Genomic DNA, 26618 nt, shown 5'->3' with positions numbered 1-26618 from the left:
TTTTCAACATCTATGAAAAATCAAATGTGTTGTGAATTAGATCGGTGCTGGAGGGGCTAGAGAGATGTGTTATTTAGTTACTAAAATCTTGATGTACTGACTTGAGGCCCTAAATTAAATGTTCAGCAGTCTGTAAAAAACAAGGGTGGGGTGTGAGCCAATGACAGGATCCCTGGAGTTTACTGGTTTGTTAGTCTGGGCAAATCAGTAAGCCTGAGGTTCAATAAGAGACTTTGACTCAAAATATGACTGGAAAAATTGTAGAAAACAAGAATACTGAGTTTCTACACATTCACTTATACAGACTGACACAGACTCACATGCATATACACATATGCACATGTACATACACACACACACACACACACACACATCAACACATACTTCCTTCTCTTCTGCTTCTTTTTTACTCTTTGTCGTTCTCCCCTTCATCCTGTTCCTTTCCTCTTCAGTTCTCCTTTCCTCTTTCCTTTCTTTCTCTTTCTCCCTTTTCCTCTTCCTTTCCTTCCCTTCATACTTCCTGTGCCTCCTGTCTTTCTCTCATTTTGTCCTTCCTTTTTCTTTCTTCTCTTCCTTCTTCTTGTCTACTTGAAGTTGAGAACCATCTGCTACTTCCATGAAGGGTAAAGGATGCTAATCTCAATAAGAAATTCATCTAATAATATCAATATATGACTTAAACCTAAGATAAAGATATGAAAGTGGGGCTGGTGAGATGGCTCAGTGGGTAAGAGCACCCGACTGCTCTTCCGAAGGTCCAGAGTTCAAATCCCAGCAACCATATGGTGGCTCACAACCATCTGTAACAAGATCTGGCACCCTCTTCTGGAGTGTCTGAAGACATCTACAGTGTACTTACATATAATAATAAATAAATAAAAAAAAAGATATGAAAGATAGTTTGTAATCGATCTTTTTGTCAGAATTTTTCACTTCGTACAGTCATCCAAATGTGACAAAGAGATCTATTTCCCTAAAGAGGAACAAGCTAAGTCTCTGCTCTGTGATGGCTGTTATCTGTGACAGCCAGACAACTTGATATGCTCCCTGTCAATACATGCTTATTGAGTGCCCAAAGCAAGCACTACTCCACCAGACCTGAGAGAAGAAAGATGGCTGACACCCTTTTGTAAAGCTGAAAGTGAACCTAAAAGGCTTTATTAGGATGTCAAAAAGTCATACTGTGAAAAGATTAGAGGAGCTTCAGACATGGAGTGTGATCCTGAACATGCACCATCAAATGTTACCAGACAGCTCAAGGATATTAGGCTCAAGAACAGCCACTGGATAAGAGGCACACAGAAGGTAGTATGCAACTGCCCTGTCTCTTAACTAGCCAGCTGCAGTTACTAAATACTTGACTACTGAAACCAGATATGTTTCAAAAAGCAATGGCTTCATTTCTGTCAGCTTCTCTTTTTTTATATATAACATAGCCCTCTACACAGTCATTCTTTGGAACAAAAGTGCGCACACAAAAAAGAAGAAACAACTAACACAACATTTAAGATTTGATATTTCCATGTTAAATTTCATTGATTACATATGAACACTCACATTGATCAAACATCATAAATATTTTTCATAAAATAGATAACTAATGATTGACACTCCCATATGCCCATATCCTATGGCTATTGGAACAGCTTTGCTATATAAATTACCCAATGTAGATGAGGGTTTGATATAGTGTGTAATACAGTCCAGGTGATCTCTGGCACCCATGATTTCAGGTAACTTGCTGAATTTTTGTGCTCTATCATTCCTCATGAAAATATTGTAGGCTGTGATTTGTTTTTTCTAAGAAAGGCTTTGTTAAATATCTCTAGAAACATGACTCAATGTGAGTATCATGATTCAATGCACTATGTCACAGTTGTACTGTACACTTCTCTTTTTTATTTGTATTAATCTCTCTCTCTCTCTCTCTCTCTCTCTCTCTCTCTCTCTCTCTCTCTTTCTCTCTCTCTCTCCCTCTCTCTCTCTCCCTCTCCTGTGTGTGTGTGTGTGTGTGTGTGTATGCACATGTGTATCTGCCCATCTGTACATATGTGTCTGGGTACACAATCTGGAGGAGGATATCTGATGTTCTGCCATTACTCTCCACCTTATTTCCTTGAGACAGGGTCTCTTGCTGAATCTAGATCTAGGCTGACAACCAATATGTCTCAGAGATACTCTAGTCAATACCCCAATGCTGATGTTACATGTGCATGTGTGATATGTTTGTCATTTTGTTTTGGTGCTGAAGATGTAAGTGCAAGTCCATATGTTTGCATATCAACTACTGCTCCTGGTACCCATCTCCTAATACTCATAAACCAGCTTTTAAATTGTTTTTTGATTTCTTTTCCCAGAACAATATCTCTATAACTCACATAGTCCATCCCTTGTCTATGGTTCAAAGAACACTAAGAATTTCACCCCATTGTTTGCTCTGTTAACACTTAAAAGCACAATAGGCCCAAACACGATGCTAGTTTTCAAAGTCATGTGTGTCTGAAGCTCCTTCTTATTCCCCATGAAGCAATCACAGATGTGAACCATGAGGGTTTTCAACCAGAAAAAAAGGAAAACCAAAGAATTCTGAGGGGTCAAAGATGTGTTGTTTCTCATCAATATTTTATTAATTTCATTTTAAACTATGACTTACTCCATTGATTAAATTGTCAATCAAGTAAATAATTTTCAGTCTGTTCAATTTGAACATTGGAAAGTATTTTGACATTGTAGAAAGTTCAGAGAAAACATTAAGAATGTGTGTAGTAGGTTGTAGTTCTCTAGTACAGTATCCTTATGACCTATATCAAGTTCTTCTTCTAATTGGAGCCTTGCTGATTCCACATTTTAGGGAAGAACAATAGAATCCACCCCTATCGCTACTGAGATAAATTCCTAAGTCAGTGGGCATGAAAATTTCCTGACGCTGGGCGTGGTGGCGCATGCCTTTAATCCCAGCACTCGGGAGGCAGAGGCAGGCGGATTTCTGAGTTCGAGGCCAGCCTGGTCTACAAAGTGAGTTCCAGGAGAGCCAGAGCTATACAGAGAAACCCTGTCTCGAAAAAAACCAAAAAAAAAAAAAAAAGAAAATTTCCTGACAAGTCTGATCATAGCCCTTCCATGTGGTTTCTTCTGCATTTACATCATGTTGTCCACACTGCAATCTTGAGGAGAGTCATGTGTTCTTTTTCATACAAAGGCAAAGAATAAGATGAAGAGCAGTTTAGAATAGAGAACCAAGGATATTCAATTACAAAACCAAGGGCAAAATCCTGACTATAATGGCCCTGCCAAAAAGAAGTTGGATACAGTATTCTCTTGATTAGATTAGTTGCTTTTGGTAAATTACCAGAGTGTTGATGTCTGTGTGTGAATGCACATGCAGGCATATGTATGTGTGTGTGTGTGTGTGTATGTGTGATTACTGATGTGGAGGCAAGATCACATGATTACTGATGTGGAGGCAAGAGGTTGAGTTTAGATTTGGGTGACTTTCTCAGAATTTCATTACCTTGTTTTTTATTGTTTTTTTTTGTTTTTGTTTTTGTTTTGTTTTGTGTTTTTAAATAGAGTCTCTCATTGGACATAGAGTTCACTTCACTTTTTCATATAAAATAAATGGCCACCAAGCCCCTGGGATGTGTCTGTCTCTATACCCTCATCACTTGAATTATAGTCACACATAACTGAGCATAGCTATGTCCAGATTTTAATTGGTTTGAAGGATCTAATCCAAGTTCCTCATGCTTGCAGAGCAAGCTGTATTCTAGCCCTAGAAGTAATTTTTAATTCCACTTCCTGTTGTTACCTTGAAGTGACCATGATTATATCTCTGTGTTGTTTCAAATTGTTCAGTGATTCTTCATTGACTGACATTTGTATGTGTGTATGTATATGTACATGTGTATTTAGGTAATCATATCTATTTGGAGGTTGGAGAACTTGGGTCCCATTACTTATGAGCCATTTACCTTCTTTGTACAGGAAATGGCCAACACATTGGTCCAATTGGGCAGGGATTATAAGGGGTGTACATGTCTCTGATGCTGCTAGGGCAACAACCAGGCACAACTTTGTGTGTGTGGGCTCTGGGTATCAAAATCAAATCATCATGCTTCACCAAGTTACCCAGCTTTCTATTCCCTTTTCCTCATTCTAATGGGTATTATCTCTGCTGTCAGCTTCTGGCAGTGAGGATTTTTAGGTTGTAGCCTCTGTGACTCCTCTCTTTAGCAGCTTTTGAGCCACATGTCTTCACTTGATCATAGTGAGGACTTTTCCCTCTTTCTGTCTTTTGGCCTTATTTCAACTTGCCACTTCCTGCTAGGTCTTACTTTGTTTTACAGGAAATTTTTTCATTTACCTCTACACTCCCCTTTCACCCTATATACACATATGGTTGCAATAATGAAATAATTTGTCTTTCTTTTGTTCTTTGGCATCAGAAGCATTGGGTTGTATTGAGTATGTTTCCTAAAACCAGCACTAGGTTTAGAAAGTTGTTTGTGGAAAAAACCAGAAACAATTACAAAAGTACTATGGGAATGGAGCTACAAATTCTCTTGGCATTTCTTCCTACATGTTCTATCCTGATGGAAGTAAAGACAATGTCATGTGTCCCATGTTTTGCTTTCTTTGTCCACTATATACAGAAACATCCCACTTTTAAATGGTTGAAATGCCTGAAGCTCTAGCTTGTCATTCAAAAGAATATTTCTTAAGTCTCTCCACATTAACTCCCATGAATTCTCAATGGGGCTTATAAACCATCCTCCAGTTGATATAGCTGTAGAACTGCCAAATTTTAAGATGGTAGTATGAACAGTACATTTTGATAATATATGTAGAGAACATAAAAGGGAAATTGAATCATCCAATGCTGTAACAGGACATGAAGCTGAGTTCATCAGCAGAGTGGTTTTCAAAGTCATTTTGAAGCAGCAGAAATTTTCTGCTGGTGACTTATTTGCTGATGGAGACCCTGGTAATCATCCTCTTTTTCCTCCTCACTGACATTAAGCTGTAAAAGGAGCTGAGTATTTTCTGTCTGATAACAATTGAATTCAGTATGGCCTGTTGTTTTAATGGGACATCAGAGGAGAAATAGCTTTGTACATATGCAGATAAGGGATGCCTGAGATTAGGAGCCATCAGACAAAGGGTCCATGTTCCTTGGTGTCTACTTCATAAGTTCTTCATTCCTAATCATATCATTAGGAGATATTCAAAAGATGTAGAACATGGTGACAGATTAGTGACTAAAAGTGGAAGAGTGCTTGCCACACAACTTTGAAGGATTGTATATCTGAACATCCTACACACAAAGACAGATATTGCCACAGTCACCTGCAACACCTTACTGCTGGCCAAGAGAGGAAGGAGCAGGGATTTCAGAACAGAGGATTATTGTTCAGACTTATTGGCTAGCTATCCCAGGTATAATTTCATGAGCTCCTAGTTCAGTTAGAGATGTTGAAGGAAATGAGGCCAAGATGTAGAGTGACAACAAGAGACTGGACATCCTTCTCTGGCCTCTGCACCCATATATGGACACACAGACACACACAGGGAAACATACCGCTTTCCTTTTGGTTTTCAAATAAAATATGGCTTGAAAATGAGGTGCATTTAAAAACAAAGATGTTTGCTTCAGTTCAAAACTCTAGTAATAACCTAACTGAATCACAGGATGTTATTCTGAGTTGAGCCTGGGGGCCTTCCCTCTCCTCTAAATGTGATAGTAGCAACAATATCCATTATTGCATTATAGTAAGATAGTAGATCGCACAGATAGGATGGAGGACATAATGTCTATGAAACAGATAAACAATTTTTATTTTTACATTTGAAAGTTGGTTATTATTTATTTTTAAATATATTTATGTGTATTTGTATGTGTATTTGTGTGGATATGTGCATGTGAGTACAAGTGCCATCATACAGTGCATCAGGATCTGTGGAACAGGAGCAACAGGTGGTTGTGAGTTGCCTAGAGTGCATAGTGGGAACTACACTTGTGTCTTCTGGAAGAGTGACAGTGCTTTTAAATGATAAGCCATTGCTTGTTTAGATTTCTTTTCTTGTGACACTGGGATTTGAAGCTGGGACCAGTATACACTAAGATGGGAATCATAAAAAGCAGAAGACTGCTGGGTAGTGGTAGTGATTGCCATTAATTCAAGAATGTGGGAAGCAGAGGCAGGCAGATTTCTGAGTTTGAGGCCAGCCTGGTCTACAAAGTGAGTTCCAGGACAGCCAGGGCTATGCAGTAAAACACTATCTTGAACAAACAAACAAACAAGCAGAAAACTATCATTTCTAAAAGCTGGAGACTTATTTTATTTTCAAAATATCTGTCTGTGTATGTTTACATACATGTAAGGAAAGGCATCTTCAAACTCCAGAGGAATGTGTTTGATTTCTAAGAGCTAAAGGTACAGGCAACTGTGAGCAGCATGGAGGATGGGAACTGAGCTCTAGTCTCTGCAAAAACAGTACACACTCTTATACTTTGAGCTATCTCTTCTGCTCTATTTCCCACAACTCTCATACCCGTCTCTAGCCAAACATATATGCAGGTAGAATGGACAGTTCCTGAAGTTTCTGGACTTAGAAAGTGCTTAAAAATATTTATCAGAAGTCAGAATTTGTTATTTTTATAAATTACTATAGTCTGCTTTTTATTATAATGTTATAATCACAGTAACAGACTTCCAAATCACTAATCAATGTTTATTCTACACTTTATCTTGTTTGAGGTTTTATTATGATTCTGCTGCCATTTATTTCCATTCAACTTGTATTCCCATAAACATTTCTTCTCTTAAGATCACTCACTTGTGCAACAAACATTTATATCAGTCAGGTACAAATATGGGTCGATACTGGTCCCAATGTTAGACTAAGAATTATGTATGACATTCAAGCAATTCAAGACTTGATTCTTAAAGTCAAAGGCTTCAAACTTAAGGACTGTGGAATAAAATGCTATGACACTCACTGAGAAGAATGTAAGGCTATGTCTGGAAAAATACAGTTGGATAAAATGCATGGCTTACATATAGATAGTCAACAAAGAACAAGTGCTAGGCAGGAAGAAATTGTATGTAAGTGTTGAAAATGAGCTCCACTCTATAGCAGAAGTGTGATCTACACAGTTTGAGAACATGAGGAAGGATCATGAACCCAAAGGACATGAAGCTGGATGGAGTTCGTAGGCAGGAGGAGGACTGGCCTGAATCATCTCGAGTTATTACTGGAGAGAATTATAGCTGTTAGACACCAGATACTAGTCAGAAGGGAACAACTAACAGAAATATGTATTAAAAGATTTAGTATAATTCACTTGGATGGTTATAGGAACTATTTAGGCAAGTCTGAAATCCAAAAGACATGTAAATGGAAAAGGATTTCCAGGACAGGAGCTTAGACTATTTTTCATCAGTGTAGTGAAATGTGTGGGAATGTATGTATGCCTAGTGTGTCCATGTGAGTATACATGTTTGTGCAGGAGAGAGTGAATTGGGTATGAACATATGTGTGTACAAGTATGTTATTGTGTGTGCATGCTTGTTTGCCTACGTGTGGGCATGCATGTATATGCTTGTGAATGTTCATATGTGCATGTACTTGCATGGGTATTCCTGTGTACTGCATGGGAATGCATGTTTTGCCAGTGTGTGCATGCATATGTCTGTACACAAGCATATGTGTGTGTGCACACGTGCATATGTGTTAGTATGCAGTATGACTATGTGAATGTGTGTGTGTGTGTGTGTGTGTGTGTGTGTGTGCAATGTGTATGTATATGACAGTGTGAATGTGTGTGCTTACATGTGTGGATATGTGTGTGACTGTGTATATATATTTTTATATATGTATGAGTGTGTGTAGATCCATGATGATTGTACATGTGTGCATGTACATTAGTGTGTTCATGTGTGTGTGTGTGTGTGTGTGTGTGTGTGTGTGTGTGTGTATGTGTGATTATAGGCCAGAGGACAACCTTGTATATTGTTTCTCAGGAACTGTCCATAATTTTGTTTTGTTTTGTTTTGTTTTGTTTTGTTTTGTTTTGTTTTGTTTTGTTTTAAGATAGGATCCCTGCCATGGTAGACCTCACTAATTTGACTATGCTGGCTTACTAATGAGCCCCTCACTGTCTCTGCCATAATGAGCATTACAAACTCATGTTGCCACATCCAGATTTTTGGGTGTATTCTGGAGACAGAACCTCATGCTTCTAGGTAACCAGTTTACTGACTGATACATCTCTGAACTGCTTGGCAATATTTCTTTCAAGGAACACTTAGCTCCACATCAGGCTTTTCTGATGATAGCACAGAACTCACCCAGATTTCCCACATAACCTCACTTAAATAAAATACATTGCTCATATATTTTAATCTCATCTACAAAACCCCTTTCAGCCATACTGAAATTAGTGATGCACTAAGTACCTGGGTGCAGGATTCATGCCAGGTTGAAACATGAGACTCACACTCAGTTATATATCACCTCGGCCACATTTTTCTTCACATCAACTATATACAACTATGCTTCCATAAAATATCACACATTGCAGCTAAAGATGCCTTGGCACTCCTTTTTATAGCCATGTCATTTAAGCTTGTCCAGCCCTGTCATAGTGACACTGGTTATAGTGTAGTATTGCACAAAGATCAGCTCTTTTTCTCTTATCCTTTATTTAAAATCTATGTGGTGTAGTCTGGGAAGATGGTTGGGCCAGTAAAGTAATTGCTACACAAGCAGGAGACTGAGGTTTATCTTCCAAACTCCTATACAAAGGCAGACATGATAGCGTGTGCTGATTTCAATCCTAGCACTGGACAAGCAGATGACTGGAGCTCACTAACTAGACAGTCCAACTCAATGGATGAGTCCCAGGTAAAGTTAGAGGCATTGCCTCAAACCACAAGTTGGACTGTGGAAAAAAAAACTGATGTGGATTTGTTTACACACACACACACACACACACACACACACACACATTATCAATGGGGGAAATTGGTTATAACCTTGTTCAAAAGCCAGTGTCTTTCTTAAGCAATATTCATTCATATTATTCTTTTATGACTGAAGACATTAAACAAGTGAATTTAATGGCCCCAGATCTAGTTTGTACCCCTATTACCCCACCTCATAGGCCCATGTCTTAAAGGTTAGTCCCATGATAGCCCCATTGAGAAGTAGACCTTAGAGTTTGGGAAGTTTAAGAGACTGTAGGACACTATTTCTGCTGTCTTTTTGTCCTATGGTGAGTTTAATATGAATGGCTTTGCCCACCAGCAGCTCCTCTGGGGTCAGTCAGGACAAGCTGACCTCTAGTCTCCTTCTTGGAACTGGTAGGCAGTATATTAACCAGGGCCTCAGGGCTATGTTCTTCTTTCTGGTGCTGACCTCCAAACACAGTTCATGACCCAGCCCAGAGTTCTCATTATGGCTGAAGGGACTGTGGCCATCTTGATTGTGTCAAACATGGCTCTGTCAGGCCAGATCTTTCTCCACAATTCCCTTGCTCTTGTTAAAAGCTGTTAGATTATTTTTCTGAAGCTAGACCAAGGTCTATTTCCATATTGGCTAAACCCTCCTCCTGAGCCTGACTACCAAGGTCCAGCTACCAATATATTAAAATCTACTAATGAAAATCCCCTTTCACTCACTTAATTAACACACCCAAGTAAAATTAAACACCTCATTCTACCTTGGGATTTCCCTTGTACATTTATGAACTGCCATTTTTCTATGTGCCACAACTATCTTTTTTCTATCCAAAGACAGTCATTTGTCCATCCCCCTTCCCCCTCCCCATGACAAATACCCCTTAACCCTTCCTTCGCTCCTTTTCTCCCCTTGCCCTTTTCCCATTCCCCTTCTCCTTCATCCTCTATCCCATGCCTCTGTAACTTTTACACCATCCTTTGCCTCTCTGAGAAAGTTAAATCTCCTTTGTGCTAACAATTTGATCTTGGATATCCTGACACAATGCTTTTTTCAAACAGTGGCAATGTAGCCCATTCTGTAAGCTGTCAGTATCAGGCATTGAGGCAATCAGGGAAGAAGTGTCCATGCCATGCTTTTTGCACTGTAAGTCTCTTAAATAAAAACCCATTATATGACTTCCACAGAATAATTAATTTCTACACATATTAACATCTGATTACGTTTAAAGGGTACATTTGGGGTTTTATATGTGCTACAAAGTTGGTCTGCCACTGATCTCAAATGTCAGCTTGTACCTGTTTGAGTTTGTTTTGTTTTACTTTTTTATTATATATTTTCTTCATTTACATTTCAAATGCTATCCCAAAAGTCCTCTATACCCTCCCCCTGCTCTGCTGCCCTACACACCCACTTCTACTTCTTGGCCCTGGCATTCCCCTGTACTGGGGCATATAAAGTTTACAAGACCAAGGAGCCTCTCTTCCCAATGATGGACAACTAGGCCATCTCTGCTACATATGCAGCTAGAGACACAAGTTCAGGGGGTACTTTTTAGTTTATATTGTTATTCCACGTATAGGGTTGCAGACCCCTTCAGCTCCTTGGGTACTTTCCTCTAGCTCCTCCATTGGGGACCCTGTGTTTCATCCAATAGATGACTGTGAGCATCCACTTCTGTATTTGCCAGGCATTGGCATAGCCTCACAAGAGACAGCTATATCAGGGTCCTTTCAGGAAAATCTTGCTGACATATGCAATAGTGTCGGTGTTTGGTGGCTGATTATGGGATGAATCTCTGTGTAGGGCAGTCTCTGGATGGTTCATCCTTTTGTCTCAGGTCCAAACTTTGTCTCTGTAACTCCTTCCATGGGTATTTTGTTCCCCATTCTAAGGAGGGATGAAGTATCCACACTTTGGTCTTCCTTCTTGAGTTTCATGCTGTTGGAATTCATTTACTCCTTTTGGACACAATTTTGTGTTTTCAAGTCTGTTCTTAAACTCTTAAACTGAAGTTATTAGCTCACCACAACCCAGCAGATAGCTGACACTCTATAAAACTTCCAGGCCCTGTACTTTTTTCCAATGTACTTATTAAAATTTGGAGCTAACTAAATAAAAGCGTGTGGCAAGTCATGTGAAGGCCCCCCAGTTCTAGCCCTGTCTTCCGTCTATATATTCTTCTTAAATACATAGACATACACACATTTGGATCACACATGCCATTTTATATTTTGTGTTTTACCAGTCTCTTTTATCTAACCAAAAGCTTCGTTTTGGAGAGTAGCATATATTTTATTCATTTATCAACTGCCAAAAATTGAATTGCATGTTTGTATCATAGTTCACTTTATGAAATCCTAAGTGGTGGACTTTTCACAGAGATACTATTTTGAAATCACAATGAATAATCTTGAGCACTTGGACCTATGTTGCTTTATACACTTAAAATTATATCTGTAGGTATAGAATTCCCAGAGAAGTGCTTAGCAGGTGAAAGGTTTTATGTGAGTTTGTTACATATTGTCAAATTATCATCCACAAGCTTCAAGGAAATTTCACTCCTATTAACAGTGCCTTGCTTGCAAAATCAAAAATATTAGTTGTCATCTACTGAAATTTTGGCTGATTTGAAAATTTTCTTGAGAAAACTAAGATCATTTAAGAGTGATACTGAGCATGTGATTTTAGAGCTTGTGGAAAATTATATCTTCTTGTCCCAGTTTCTACTCTGCGTAGTGCTTGCTTGATTAAGGTGTTAGAAGAAGTAGTCTCTCTCTCTCTCTCTCTCTCTCTCTCTCTCTCTCTCTCTCTCTCTCTCTCTCTCTCTCTCTCTCTCCTATTGGTATTTTTTGTATGTGTATGTGTGTGTTTATGTATGTTGTGTGTGTCCTGGTCTCATCTCCACATCTATGTGTTGGATCTGAATCTCTAGAACTGTACCTTTGTGGATACAATTATATTTATATTCTAGATCCATGAGCTGTTTAATTAGGAGAATGCCATTTGAAAACTGTCTTCTCAGGCCATTTGATTGCAGCATGTATTCTATACAGTGACCTTATACAAACTTAGAAGGTATAGTCAGCTACAGTATCTACCTAAGTAATATAGACTCAAGATGCCAATTTTATCATAACAATATGATATTTTCACTTACAAATGTGTGGAAGCAGTTCATAACTTAATTGGGATGCATGTTGTATGTAGGCATGGTTATGTCTATGTTACAAAACACTGCAACATTTACTCTACAGAAACTGTTGGAAACCAATACAATGGCAGATATTTCTATACCAAAATATTGCACATCCCTGGAAAAATAAACCAGGGTAGGATCTTGTGATTATCTTGAAGTAAAGGTGTTTGCTTCAAAATATTTCCCAAAGTAAGGTGGGATGTATGATTTAATTATTTTATCTGCATTATGTTTTTATTTAACTATTATCATGTGCAGTCCATTGTTGTCTGACATGTTGTACAGTACACAATTTTATGTGTGAATGTATGTTGCATGTGTGGTTATAGTCTTATAGATAACACAACATATTTCATAACAGTATAGTTATAAGGTATCCTGTATGAGAAGGAAGTCTACACAGGATGTGTTTGTGAAGGTTGGGAAAATATAAGAAACATGCTGTTGTATCCAGAGGACATGTCTGATTTTCAAAGATTTATGTACTTATGTTTTTATTTGCATATATGCTCATATATTTCTTGTCAAATTGACAGAACCTAATCAAAATTTATGGCTCTGTCAGAATGTCTAGACTGAGTTAAAGGAGATAGAAAGACCCATCTAATGAACCCTATGATAAAGTCTATGATAGAATAGCAAAGTAGAAAGCAACCTGGGCCTCAGTACTCTTCTCTTTCTGCTTCCTGACTGTAGACAAAAAGTATCTGGCTGCTTTATGCTCGAGCTACCATGGCTTTATCATCATGATGAACTGTACCATCCCGCTGTGAGCCCACTCCCCCTTTCATGTCTTAAATTGCTTATTTGCTGAATTGACAGCAATGACAAAACCAACGTATAGTTGGGTTCATTGTAGCACTCTAGATTTGTTTCGGTTGATTCACCTTTTGTGTATTCTTCCCCATCCCCTTGATTCGTCTTCTGCTCTTGCATGCTCTCCTCACAGCCTTTATCCCACTTATATGTCACATGTTCCCATATGTCCTCATCTATCTCTCTTCCTCATTACCTTTTTTTCTCCCTCTTATGGTCTCCTTCCTAGTTTCATAACCTGTACACACACACACACACACCACACACACACACACACACACACACACACACACACACACGAACTAGGAATCTGTTATTATAAAGATTTAGGAAATGTAGATGAGGACTTCTTGAGAGCCGGAAGAGGCCTGAGGGTGGCTGGTTTAACTGTGTGACCTATGGTAAATTTTAACCCTGTGAAGGCAGTGGCAACCAGGATATCAGTCACTAGCAATGTTCCTTTTAAACTTTTCATTTCTCAGAATTCTCTGAACCACTTTGGTTTTCATCTTTTTCATCAGCAAAGATCATTTTAGTTTTTCTTTTAATCATAGATGGAAATCATTGTGAGGTGGGGATAAAAGCCAAGCAGAAAAGAAGGAAAAAGGGAAAATTTGAAATAATGTCTCTGTAAGAGTCTCAAATCTCATGTTTCTTTCTGCTTAAAAACAGTACAGTCCTCTAATTAGAACATAGAGAGTAAAAGGAAGCACTCAGATTCCCCTATGTAATTCCTCAACTAAGAAATCAAAGCTCTTTAATTTTCAATTTCCTAGCATGGCAACATAAAACAATCACTTTAAGAGCTCTGTAGAGGGCTGGGGAGAGGGCTCAGCTGTGACAGTTTTACAGACAAGGGGATAGGAGATGAAACACTTATTAAAGGAGGTAGTGAAATTTCTTTGTGCTTTAAATTTCCCTTAAAATTATTCCAAGAGCTGAGGATGTAACTCATTAAATGAAAAACATACTATTAATCCCATTTCTCAGAGGTAGAGGGAGAAAGTTCAAAGTCATCCCTGTCTTTTTTATGAGTTCAAGGTCAGCCTGATCTATATGAGGTCCCAAATCTTGGATGATTGGACTGCATGTGTTTTTGAAAGTCAAAATGGAAATTCATAAAGACCTATGGGAATGCTCAGCATTTTGAAGCCATATCTTAATAGGAAAATGTGTTTGATTTCTGATACAAAAGAAAATAAATCAACAGTCTGGAAACCCAAAAGAAGGTGAAGATCCTTGGGCACCAAGAAAACCACAAGGCCTTCTGCTTGTTTGGATAAAGACTTAGATCCATCCCTGCAAAAAGTAGTGCAGAGTAGCTTTGGGAAGAGTAGGTTCCCAGTGCTGTGTATTTTCTCAGATCAAAAGATCTGAATTAAAGAAATAACTTCCTAACTCAAAAATACTGAATGAAAGTAGATGTTACTACTTCAAACTAAGAAAAAAAAAATAACAACAACAAACCTTTTGGGGGTTTAAGTTAATTCCAGGTATAGTCAATTTGGCAACTAAGGACAGCCCCCATAAGGGGGCTGGGAAGAAAGATTTTAATAGCACTTCGAAAGATGGACAGGAGACATTGACCACTACATAGTTCACACAATTTTGAAAGGCTTATTAATGTATGTTCCATGTGCTTGGCAGGAGTTAGACCTGAAACTACTGCATGCTGCTCAACATCCTGTTTGACAGTTTCTAATTCTCCTATGGTCTATGCTTAACTATGTGACATAGATTCCAAGTTTATGCGTATGTGTATGTGGTGTGTATACATGTGTGCACGTGCAAGAGTCTGTATGAAGACAAGAAGACAGCTCTGGATGTTATTCTACACATGTTATTTACTTTGCTTTTTGAGATAGGATCTTTCCCTGGCCTAGAACTCTCCAAGTAGTGAAAGGTACCCTGAAGTTCCAGGTTCACTATGTTTTAATTTTAGCATTTACTCTGGACATAAACTTCCTGTGTCATATGCATTGAGGCACCCTAGTAATATAACTTCTTACCCATCCTAAAATTTTACTCAGGGCTCATTTGCTAAACACTTAATCAAATATCACGGGACTTGCAGAGCTGACAGACAAACATTTTGCATTGTAAAGTGTCTTCTTTGTAGATCAAAATCTAGGAATTCTCGAATCCATTTGGGACAACAAAGACAAATTCTTTATGATACACAGATTCAAAATACGTTGATTTATGCTTTATCTGAAACTTCTGCGTTTACTTGAGATGCCTCACAATAATGACAGAGACTAATCCTGGGTAAATAGAATGCCCTCTGAAAACTGCTCCTGTTTATTCTGTCACATTGTATGTGTTTATATGTCCATTTATTTGATAATAGAAAGTCTGGCTTATCCTTTATCATTACTAAAGGGTGATATTATTACTGGTTGGAGCATACACGGCTTCATGCATGTGATAGTGGAAGGACACTTAGAGTTTGCTGAATACCTACTACTCCAAACATTTATTGAACATTAGTTTCATACCCAAGTGACTAGATACTCACCGCCTATATTGTAGGCTGGAACATTTTCAAGCAATAGTTGCTCAGGTCATGCTGGGTAAACTGAAACATGGACAAGGAATAAAAAAGGTAAGAGCTGACTGTGATCTAACACTGTGTGCTGAACTTATATGAGTGCATAAGTTTGGAATTATTTCTTAGTGTCCTTTTATAAAACAAACTAGAACTTAAAATAGTATTTAAAAAGCAAGTTTATACAAATCATAACTAGGCTAGTGAGATACCCCCAAAAGTACAGTGCTTGCATTCTAGCATAAGGTCCATGTTTGCAGCCCAGAACCCATGTACTATGTAAATAGTGAAGTATTTATGTGCCCATGGAATCTCAGTGCTTGGTAAACATAAACAGGACGACTTCTTTAGATCAGTGATCAGCCAGTTTAGGTTGAATTGATGAACCTAGGACAATGAGAGAAATGATCTTGAGGTCCCGGGAGTATGTTATCTTGATATTGACCTTTGGCCTCCATATGTTCATGCACACTTCTGTATTCACACATTGCACATGCATTTATAAAAATCTATACCCACATCCATGAAAAATTGTAATACACATGTTCAAATATTTACACGAACTCTTAGTCAGCAATTCCAATTCCAGGACTTTTATACAAAGCTCCCCTAGTTGAGTCAGGTATGTAGTATTATAGAGCCACTGTCTCAGATCTCAAGAGGACTAATATGGAGGACATTGAGTATAGCTTGAGCTACATAGTGAGACACTGACTCAAACAAAACAACACTTGAAAACATGAGCTGCAAAAACTTAATTTTCTATTTTACGCTATATTCCATGACTTCTGTTCTTAACTTCATTGCTATTGAGCTATATCTAAAGAAGTTATCTATGAAACAGAGAATGAACAAAACCAAAGACAATGTCCATTTGCTTCAGATTGAATAGACTGTGTAGAAGCAACGAGGAGAAGAAAATTAGAGTTATCTGGAATGAATATTCCTGACTTGTGTTGGCAGGTTTCTCTTTGTGTCCTGATCTCTGCTTAGCGTCTTCATTGCATGCTGATTATGACACCACAGTTGTGAGATCACAGAGTGAGCTTTGCCATTTCATCTCTAGAAATGATCTGCACCTTTCATGGTGATGATGGAGCTGTCCTCAGCATCCATGCAAGCTGCATGGTAATGATGGAGCTATCCTCAACATCCATGAATTCTATAATAGTGAGATAACATTTCCTCTAAGATGACAGAAATTACATGATTCTAGCTGGAGAGTATCAGTAAGCTGAGATAGAGACCAGTTTAGGCAGAATCTGGCCAAGAGAGGAGCAGCTACTTCTCTGAATGAAGATAACAGAATTTTTCTCTCTGACCTTCATGCACACCTTCTTACAAGGCATTGTAAGTTTTTACATGGGTGCTGGTGTTCATTTTCAAGTATTTATGCTTGAATAGAAAGTACAGATACCTCCAACTATAGCCCTAGCTATAACTCAATTTTTGGCCTTTCTATGTATAATGTGGAGATTTTTGGTAGTTTCCTGATGATTGATATATTTGTTCAGAAAATGACCCTGTTCTTCTCGTATTTCTTTGCAAAGTTGAAACTTAAAAAGTTATAGAGGGTGAGTGGTCCTGTAACATCCTAAACTTGGTCTGGTATAAATTAAAAACTATGGCATTAATAATTGGTATTATAAAAACAATGAGATAGATTTCATAAGGTGACCATTGCACCAATGGTAATGAAAGGGCTAGATTTACATCTTCAGCTCCATGAAGGATAGCATTTTTCCCATTGTTCTCTCCTAATTCTGGACAGTCTTCTCTTTCTTATTTTTGTGCCCTGTGGCCTGAACTGCAAAAACTTTCTGTGAATTTTGTTTTACTTTTTAAGACAGGGTCACATGTAGCCTCAGGCTACCCTCAAACTTGCTATATAGCTAAAGATGCCATTGAGTTTCTGATCCTCTGCCTCTATCCCCAGTGCTGACATTACAGTAATGTAACACAATGCTACTTTAATGAGTTCTGGGAATAGAACCCCTGGGTGTGCACATGTGAGCCAAGTACTCTACAAACTAATCTATGTTTCTATCCCTCCCTGTGTAATCTTAAAATGGATATTTAGATGACAATCATATCTACATATAAGGCTATCTTATCACCATGATTTTGCATTAAATTAGAAAACAAGATTATGTCATTTTTATTCACCTTGATACTTGATTTTTTTATTAGATATTTTCTTTAGTTACATTTCAAATTCTATCCCGAAAGTTCCCTGTACCCTCCCCTCGCCCTGCTCCCCTACCCACCCACTCCCACTTCTTGACTCTGACATTCCCCTGTATTGGGGCATATAAAGTTTGCAAGACCAAGGGGCCTCTCTTCCCAATGATGACTGACAATGCCATCTTCGACTACCTATGCAGCTAGAGACATGAGCTCTGGGGTACTGGTTAGTTCATATTGTTCCACCTATAGGGTTGCAGATTCCTTCAGCTCCTTGGGTACTTTCTCTAGCTCCTCCATTGGGGGCCCTGTGTTCCATCCAATAGATGACTGTGAGCATCGACTTCTGTATTTGTCGGGCACTGGCATAGCCTCACATGAACCAGTTATATCAGGGTCCTTTCAGCAAAATCTTGCTGTCATATGCAATAGTGTCTGTGTTTGGTGGCTGATTATGGGATGGATCCCCAGGTGGGGTAGTCTCTGGATGGTACATCCTTTTGTCTTAGTTCCAAACTTTGTCTCTGTAACTCCTTCCATAGGTATTTTGTTCCCTATTCTAAGGAGGAATGAAGTATCCACACGTTGGTCTTCCTTCTTCTTGATTTTCTTGTGTTTTACAAATTGTATCTTGGGTATTTTAAGTTTCTGGGATAATATCCATTTATCAGTAAGTGCATATCAAGTGACTTCTTTTGTGATTGGGTTACCTCACTCAGGATGATACCCTCCAGATACATCCATTTGCCTAAGAATTTCATAAATTCATTGATGCTTGATTTTTGAATTATGAGATGTGCAACTATCAAGTCTTCAATTAGCTATAGAGCAGTCCATCTTAAGTCATAGTGTAGCTAAAAATATTCTTGCTCATTTCTCATCTTAATTTTGTATTTTTTATTTTAAGAAGTAGACCCAACCATGCAGTGGTGGCACATGCCTTTAATTCTAGCACTTGGGAGGCAGAGGCAGGCAGATTTCTGAGTTCGAGGCCAGCCTGGTCTACAGAGTGAGTTCCAGGACAGCCAAGGCTATACAGAGAAACCCTGTCTTGAAAAAACAAAACAAAACAAACAAAAAAGTAAACCCTTCCTGTTTTCAAGGCTCAAAACTAAATACCCAGCTTAAGCAATTTTCCTGTCTCAGCCTCCTAAGTCATTGGAACTACCTGTGCATCCAGTCAGACCTCTTTATAAAGATTTGTGCTTACATGTAGAGAGATAGATGAACATATGTGTGAAGGTGTGTAAGCACAAAAATCTGAGATTGTATGGAAGTCAAAGGTCAAACTAGTGTTTTCAAGCAAGGAGTGCATCACTTGGCTGGTCTGCCTGCTGCAAGTCCCAGGGATCTTCTCACATCTGCCTCCTCACACTAGGATTACAACCACGCACTACCACATTTGGATTTTGCCCTCACTCTTCAAAAGGAGCCATAGTTGCTCTTGCTGTCCCTCTTCATTCTCTTCTCAGTGGCCTTGCTTTTGTTTCTGACATGAAGGAGGAGTCATGTTTGCCCAATATTCCTGAATCCCTAGCACGTGTAGACCTCATAACAAATGGAAACCAATATATAAAGCAAAGCAAACTGTTTCAATAACATATGTTCTTCACATCATATAACGAAGCCGCCATGTGAGGTATGGCCACAGTGACTCACAGCTCTGGTTTGTGTAACATCTACAAAAATAGAAAAGCCATTTTAGAGGGAAAAAAAATCCAGGCCCTGCTTCTATAGACTTACAGAAAGCAAACATTTGGGGAGAAAATAATGTATTAAGGTTCTCTTTTAATTTTTTTTTTAAGTTCTGTGTCTTAGCTAATAGGAGATGTCCTGGAAGAATGAGTTTTGTTAATTAGGTGAAGATGTGGGTGGTGTCTGGCCATTTTCCAAATGAATGTCCTTGACCTTAGACAACCAGTTGCCAGGGGACAGCTTTTCTGGGTGCATATATTTCTTTGCCTCATTTAGAGTGGTGTGTATAAGAGAGTTATGTATGATCTCTTACATGTGTATAGGAGGACCTGTGGAATCAGAAAGCAGTCTGGCCTGTCCTTCTGCAGGTGTTGCTCACCTTGATTTTTGGTGTAAGAACTCTCAGTGATCTGGTTAGGCTGCCAGGCCAAAGATTTACAGGCACTTCCACATTTCTACCTCTCCCAATTCCAGATTCTAAGATTCCAAATGAATGCTGCCATTCCCATCTTATTTTGTGGAATTAGAGGATAGGACTCACCTATCCATGATGGCAAGGCAAACATCTTCCTAACCAAGCTATCATCTAAGTCCTTGAGTCTGCTTTTGCTGTTGTTGTTTATTTGTTTGGTTTATTTGTTTTTACATAAATACCATCATCCCCAAACAGTAGTAAAGTGTCTTGTTTTAGTGATATGTCCTGTTTCCCTCTGTGACCATGTCTGTTTCCGAGAGGTCCTATCTTTTTCAGCCATCGTGATGTGGAACTCAGTGCTGTCATCCTCCAAAGGTCACTTATAAAAATGCATGAAATGGCAAAATGATTAGCCAGACTCAGGTCTATTAAGGCCCGAGGTGTAAAGGGATCTTGATGGACAGAGTTCCTTATTGCTGCTTCTCTGTAAAGTAAGATTCCTGGAAACACAAAAGTTAAGATGACAAAAGAACGAGGAAACATCCTGACATCTGGCAGCAGCTGGTGTTTATTTTGAGTAGAGGATGCTGCTACCCTGATGAGTACAAAACTACCCACAGAGACCAGAAGAGTGTCAGATTCTCTGACCCTGGTGATATCGGTCATTGGAAGCTGTGCATTGTGGGTGCTAGGAACCAAAACCAGGGCCCCTGCAGAGCAACTCATGCTCTCAGTGCCTGAACACTCCCTCCGGTCTAAACTGAATCTCTTGTGAGGCAAGTTTTAGAGTAGTATTTTTAGTCTGATGTCGTAGATCACCTTTGGAATAATGGTTTTCAAGGATAGTGGCAAGCATTTGGAGCCACTAACAAATATAGTCCAAGGAATACTGTCTTTGAAGCCATGCCACTGACATTCCTCTCAGCACAGCATCAAGATAGGTGCACTTGCTTTCATGTTTCTAATTGGCAGGACTTTATTTAGATATGAACAAATAAATGCATATGTATTTCCTATATTTTTATATTTGTGTTTTAACCACAGCACACAATTAAGATTGCTAACTATGTGTTTCATAGACTGACTTGCTACATTGTCAAATTTCAGGATATCCTTCTAGGTAACAAACATTTCCTATATAAGGCTCTCCATTTGTAGTATGTGTATAGTCTATAGTATAGGCTATATATTATATACTATATAGTTCATATATATATATATATATGAAGCTAGAAGTAGGTACCAATATTGCCATTTTTCAATTCATCAGGGGTCATCTGGCTGGCACAATGCCTTTGATGCACTGTAGCCCAGGAGACTGAAGCACCTTCTGACTCCTTGTTTGAGGTCTAATATCACAAATTGACATGTCGCTATGCCTTTTGAAATTTATTTGTGGCCTCAGAAATCAAAAACTGCTTATTTCAATGAGATTCCTTCAACGTATTAAATGATTTTTGAGATTCTCATTCATTTTAACACTTCTTTTCTTTGTTGACTCTGGGGTTTTATGAACTTAATTAAATATGTATCTTCTAAATAAGATGCTTCAAGAACATTTATTTAGTAACTTCACAAACATTAACTCAGAAACAGAATTAATTGGATCTTATTTGTGTACACATGTAGATCTGTAATTGATTGCAATCATGGGGTAAATCCTCTAATACACAGAAAACCACAAGGAAGAAGAGAAGTAGCATGGAATCATTTTAAAAATTATTTTGTTTATATCTTGAGATTATAATTACATCATTTATCTTGTCCCTTTCTTCCCTGTAAACCTTCACATATAGCTTGATTTGCTCTATTTCAAATTCATGGCCTCTTTTGAAATTAATTATTGTGGTGCACATTCTTGTATATTTATATAGAGTTGTGTAAGGATAATAATAGACATGCTAAAAAGAATTGAAACATTTTAAGGCCTTAAAAATATGTACTGAGAAACAAAGAAGACAGTTCAACTGGTAAAAGCCTGACATGTTATCATGAGCAATTGAGTCCTAATTCCCAGCACTCAAAATCAAGTCTCAGGCATAGTGGCCTGATCTTATAATCCCAGTGTTTGGGAGGCAGAGGAAGGTGCTTCTCTCGTGATCCCTGGCCAACCAGTCTAGCCAAATTGGTGAGCTTCATGTTCAGTTTCAAAAACCAAGATTCACAAGCTGAGAAGGTCAGAGGTTTAAGATATTCACCAACATGTCTAACAATCTGAGTTAAATCCTCAGTATCTATGAGATAGAAGACGTAAAACTCCACCCAGAATTCCTCTGACCTCACATGTACTCCTTGACTTGTCCACATCAAATTTTAAAAAGGGGTAGGCAGAAGTAAGGAGGTTAATAGAGGAAGATACCTGATGTTAATCTCTACCTAGTACATGCATACACACACACACACACACACACACACACACACACACACACACACACGACACACATGTGAGCGCGCATGCGCGTAACTAGGTTTCATATTTGTTTCCATAGATTTACAGCAAGAATATAAATGTTGAACCTGCAAAACTATATAGCTCACTGGTACTTGAAACACTGAGGACTCAATAAAACCATTATATCATCTGAATGCTACAATTATGTCTAATGAGAGATCACAAGGACGTTTGAATTGTACCTTATGTAATAAATTCTCCGCCAGAACTGTACTCAGACTATTTACCTGAGATATGAAGTCTACTCTGCCTGATCACACTACACATCTGCCTTGTTTGTGGTACAGTTTTTCCTGAAGAGCCTTGACATGTCACCCTTCAACAGCAATGCAGGATTTACTGGTTTCTGTTTTTAATCTAGACAAATTTTGCTATCTCCAAAGTATCTTTGTATACATACAAATGGAATCTACTTTTTTGCTGAAGATACACCATTGTGTTGTCAAGAGTTAACATGGTTGGGCTGGCTAATCATCTGGCCATGGGACATCAGGAAGGCAGGTTCTTAAGCTATGCTAAATAGATAAAAGAAGAAATTGTTACTTTATTTAGGAAAGGTTCTCTTTTCTAGAATCCCTACAACCTAGTATAGTTTGAGGAGCCTGAAGGGTTTTATGTGTCTGTGGAAAGTTTTGTTTTCTGACTAATAAACTCTCCCTCTTTATTCTCATCTGTCTTTCTCTATTAGATATTGATTAGAGCCTAAAATGCTTTTCCTGCTACCCAGCTTACTTATTGTTTCTGTGAAACTCTGCTTCTTATCATGGAGCTACCTGCCACCTGTAGCTAACTTCTATGTTTTATTAACTCAAACTTTTTAATTATTATTTATTTTCTCCTTCCTCCTCCTCTGAGAAGCTACTAAGATTTCCAGCTTTGGTTGCATTGTGAATTTTCTTTTAAATTCTAATAAAATTCTTTTCAAACTTTCAATTAAGTCCATTCTTGAATTATTTTATGAAGGAAGCTAAGACATGAAAGAGCAGATCTTTATTTCCCTGGTATCATCTGTTGACCGAAAGAGATTCCCCCAAACTTCCAGTGATATTGCATGTGTTCCTGTTTATGAATATGTTTGTATTTGAAATTATATGTGCAGATAGAGGTAATGTTGGATATCTTATGTAGTTACTCACCACTTTATATTTGAGGTAAGGTCTCACACAGAACCTGGAGCTCTCCAATTAAGCTGGGATTTCAGGCACACACTGGAACACACAGCTTTGTGTATGGATTCTAGGAATCAGGCTCAGGTCTTCATTCCTGCAAGCACTCCAGTACAGCCATCTCTCAAGCCCTACCAACAACTTCTTTTTTATTTTCTTCTATGCACTCAGTTTCTCCACAGCAGAATGTGTTGTGATTCTCCTACAGGATACTTCCTGCTTCTGTGTCTTTCTCCATTTTGTGACTTTATATTAATATTTTCTGATATTCATGTTTGTTTCCATTTGATATCTTACCGTGTTTCTTCATTAACATTTATTTTCTTCTTTTTCATTCGTTTTTACTATGTTTATTTTGTTTTACGATTTCTGAATTTGAATCATAGCTAGTATCTTTGCTTCTCATTTATAAAGAAACCAAGTCTTCATTTCCTCAAGAATAGTCATGCCTTCCATGTTTTGATAACTACGTATGCAGTTCACTTGTTATTTGATCTTGGTTGCCACTATGACTGGGTCCAGTGTTACCCTCTTCCTCATGGATTCCCAATCGTCTGTGCAACAATAGATAAGGATTCAGAAAGTGAGCCATGTGCAGTTGAACCTCATAATGGCTTAGCTCAGAGGAACTACAAAAAAAAAAAGTAGTTCTATGAATTATTCCAGTAAAGGTACTTCCATGTCCTTAGTATGTCTTAAGGTGAACTCAGTCCCAAGGCCAAGTGACTAACCTGGCACAACTACGTTGTTTAATTCCACCTTGGCCAGATACTCTACTCTCCTTTTTACCTATTGAAATAGGGATTTACTATGTTACATTGACCTATGCAGGGTTCTCTATGTAGATAGAACAGGATACCTGTAAATTTACAGAGACTTGTAAGTTTTTGCTTAATGAGCCTCTGTTACTGCACAAATAGTCTCTCTGAAGAGGAGACTGGTGGTTCTTGCCTCTGGCAAGAGAGAGAGAGTGAGAGAGACTGGTGACTGGCTTCTTCAGGTTATTGAAACTATGGTTTCTCTAGAATGATAGTCTGTGACCTCCAATTGTGAGCTAAAAGGAGTCCATTCTCACTTAAATTACATTCTTGTCGGGGTATTTTTTTTTACAGCAACAGAAATGGAACTAAAATATGGCACAATTCTGCAAAGTACTAGAATGCTTAGCTGTAAAGGCTCTTGGGACTGTACAGGAAGGAAAAGAAGAAGTATGAGAAGTAGGTGAAAGTGGGCTAAAGTATATGCTACTTACTCATTCAGAGGGATATTAAAAATCAAGTAGAGTTTGCCTTTGTGTCTTTCCAGCCATCTATGAGCAGTCCTGTGAGGTGTACAGACACAGAGGGAAAACCGCTGAGTTCTTCTATGTTGACTCTGATGGCAGCGGGCCACTGGGACCACTCCAGGTGTTCTGCAATATTAGTGGTAAGAGACATGTTTTCTAAGAATGCTTAACCTGGATAACAGAAGGTATGAGATAAAAGGGAGTTTTTGGAAAGGCACATCAGAGTACACAAAATCTTAGAGTACTACCTTGATGAGGGAAGAAAGGTATGTTGAAATATAATAGGAAATAGCTTAGATATTTTCAAGACAAAGAGGGATCTTGAAGTCATGAACTATTCCCTGAAACAAGAGTGAATTATGAAATGTTCTCTGTAAGGTTTGCCAGGAACATCTTCTCTATTAAAACTCAACAACAAAATAAAATTGAGTTGGGAAACAAAACAAACACAAAAGTAAAGCATAAAGGTCACTGGGAAGTCCTGATTCACAAAAGGGAGCTCCATCCATAGATGGTTCAAGGGTCTGTGTATCTCTCTGAGTCCTACCATGGGGATGGCCAGTGGTTCATCAGTGGAATGGGAAGATGATGACTATGAATCTGTGAGGATCACAGATAATAGGTATGTTGGGTCAGCTAGTTAGAACATTAAAAGAAAACAGCTTTCACCTCAAAAGCATGAAAGCATAGTTTATTCTAGAGTGTGAACATGGCCTGACAACATAGATTTAGGTTATCACAAATTCCATTTCATCATGATAATGGTACCATGAAGAGTTTATTGTGGCAGGTATGAACCAAAACACTTTTATATATTCCATTCAGACACCAGGTGGGAGGATTTCAGTAAAGCAGGAATGTCTTTGCTCTGAGCCTCACATACTATCTGATGATGTTCTGACCCATTGGATTCATGAGACTTAGTGGTCTCTTCAAATATTTCAAGAAAATTTGCCAGTTAGTCATAAGAATGTTAGGTTACACATAGACTGGGGCAGTAAACTCCTGTACAGTAGGTCAAGATTGCTCAATAAATCACTAAATTTTAATCAAGCATCTTTTCACTATACTCAAAGTAGGTATATTTTCTTTTTTTAAGAATTGTAATTCCCTTGCAAATCACCACTGCCATTACTACCATCACTATTGGAGAGAGAGAGAAAGAGAGAGAGAGAGAGAGAGAGAGAGAGAGAGAGAGAGAGAGAGAGAGAGAGAGTCTATAGAATATCCTGAGAGCATGTACCTTCTTTATAAATCAGCTACATAGATTTATAAATGGCATATGAGGAGCCCACAGGCTGATCAGGTAAATGAACATGGTACCAAGCCTGATGACCTGAGATTATTCTCATGGTGGAAATAGAACACTGATTACAATAAGATTCCCAATAACTTTTACATATTCAAAATGGTGCACATGTGCCCTCTCCACAAATGAAATAAATGTTTTTAAATGTCATTCAATGACTAATGTATTCTTTAATACAATTCCATGGTGCCAAACATTGATGTAGGTTTTAAAAAATTTAGCTTGGTAAGGAGTCCTAAAAAATTGACTATCTTTAGTTGGTAAATTAGTATGTACCTATATAACCCCTCTTTCTTACACACACACACACACACACACACACACACACACACACACAGAGAGAGAGAGAGAGAGAGAGAGAGAGAGAGAGAGAGAGAGAGAGAGAGAGAGAGAGAGAGAGGCATGTATTTAGTTTCAAGCCTTATTCTTCAGTAATACAGTATGTGCTGTGAAATGAGGAGCAGTATCAGGCTCCTTGTCTCTCACTGAACATTTGTGCCCTGAGCTCCTCTGTAGTGAGGCAGAATATGTACAGAGATCTTTCTAGCCAGCTAGTGTCCAAGGCACTAAGGCTTTGCCAAATTACAA

At 38.3% G+C, this 26618-nt stretch overlaps 1 protein-coding gene across 2 annotated transcripts in view; it reads left to right on the top strand.

Moving 5' to 3' along the window:
* LOC110312287 (contactin-associated protein like 5-3) overlaps positions 1-26618 on the top strand; it is a 604300-nt gene that overhangs the window by 333703 nt on the left and 243979 nt on the right. For both annotated transcript variants that reach the window (XM_085832770.1, XM_085832768.1), the window contains exon 12: positions 24742-24861. In XM_085832770.1, the coding sequence (XP_085688896.1) occupies positions 24742-24861 (120 nt within the window). The remainder of the gene's footprint in view (positions 1-24741; positions 24862-26618) is intronic.

Source organism: Mus caroli, unplaced genomic scaffold, assembly GCF_978045245.1.
Source record: "Mus caroli unplaced genomic scaffold, Mus_caroli_1 scaffold_18, whole genome shotgun sequence".
NCBI classification, from domain to species: Eukaryota; Metazoa; Chordata; class Mammalia; order Rodentia; family Muridae; genus Mus; species Mus caroli.
The sequence above is the reverse complement of the archived record's forward strand: the minus strand, read 5'-3'. Positions and strand labels throughout refer to the sequence as shown.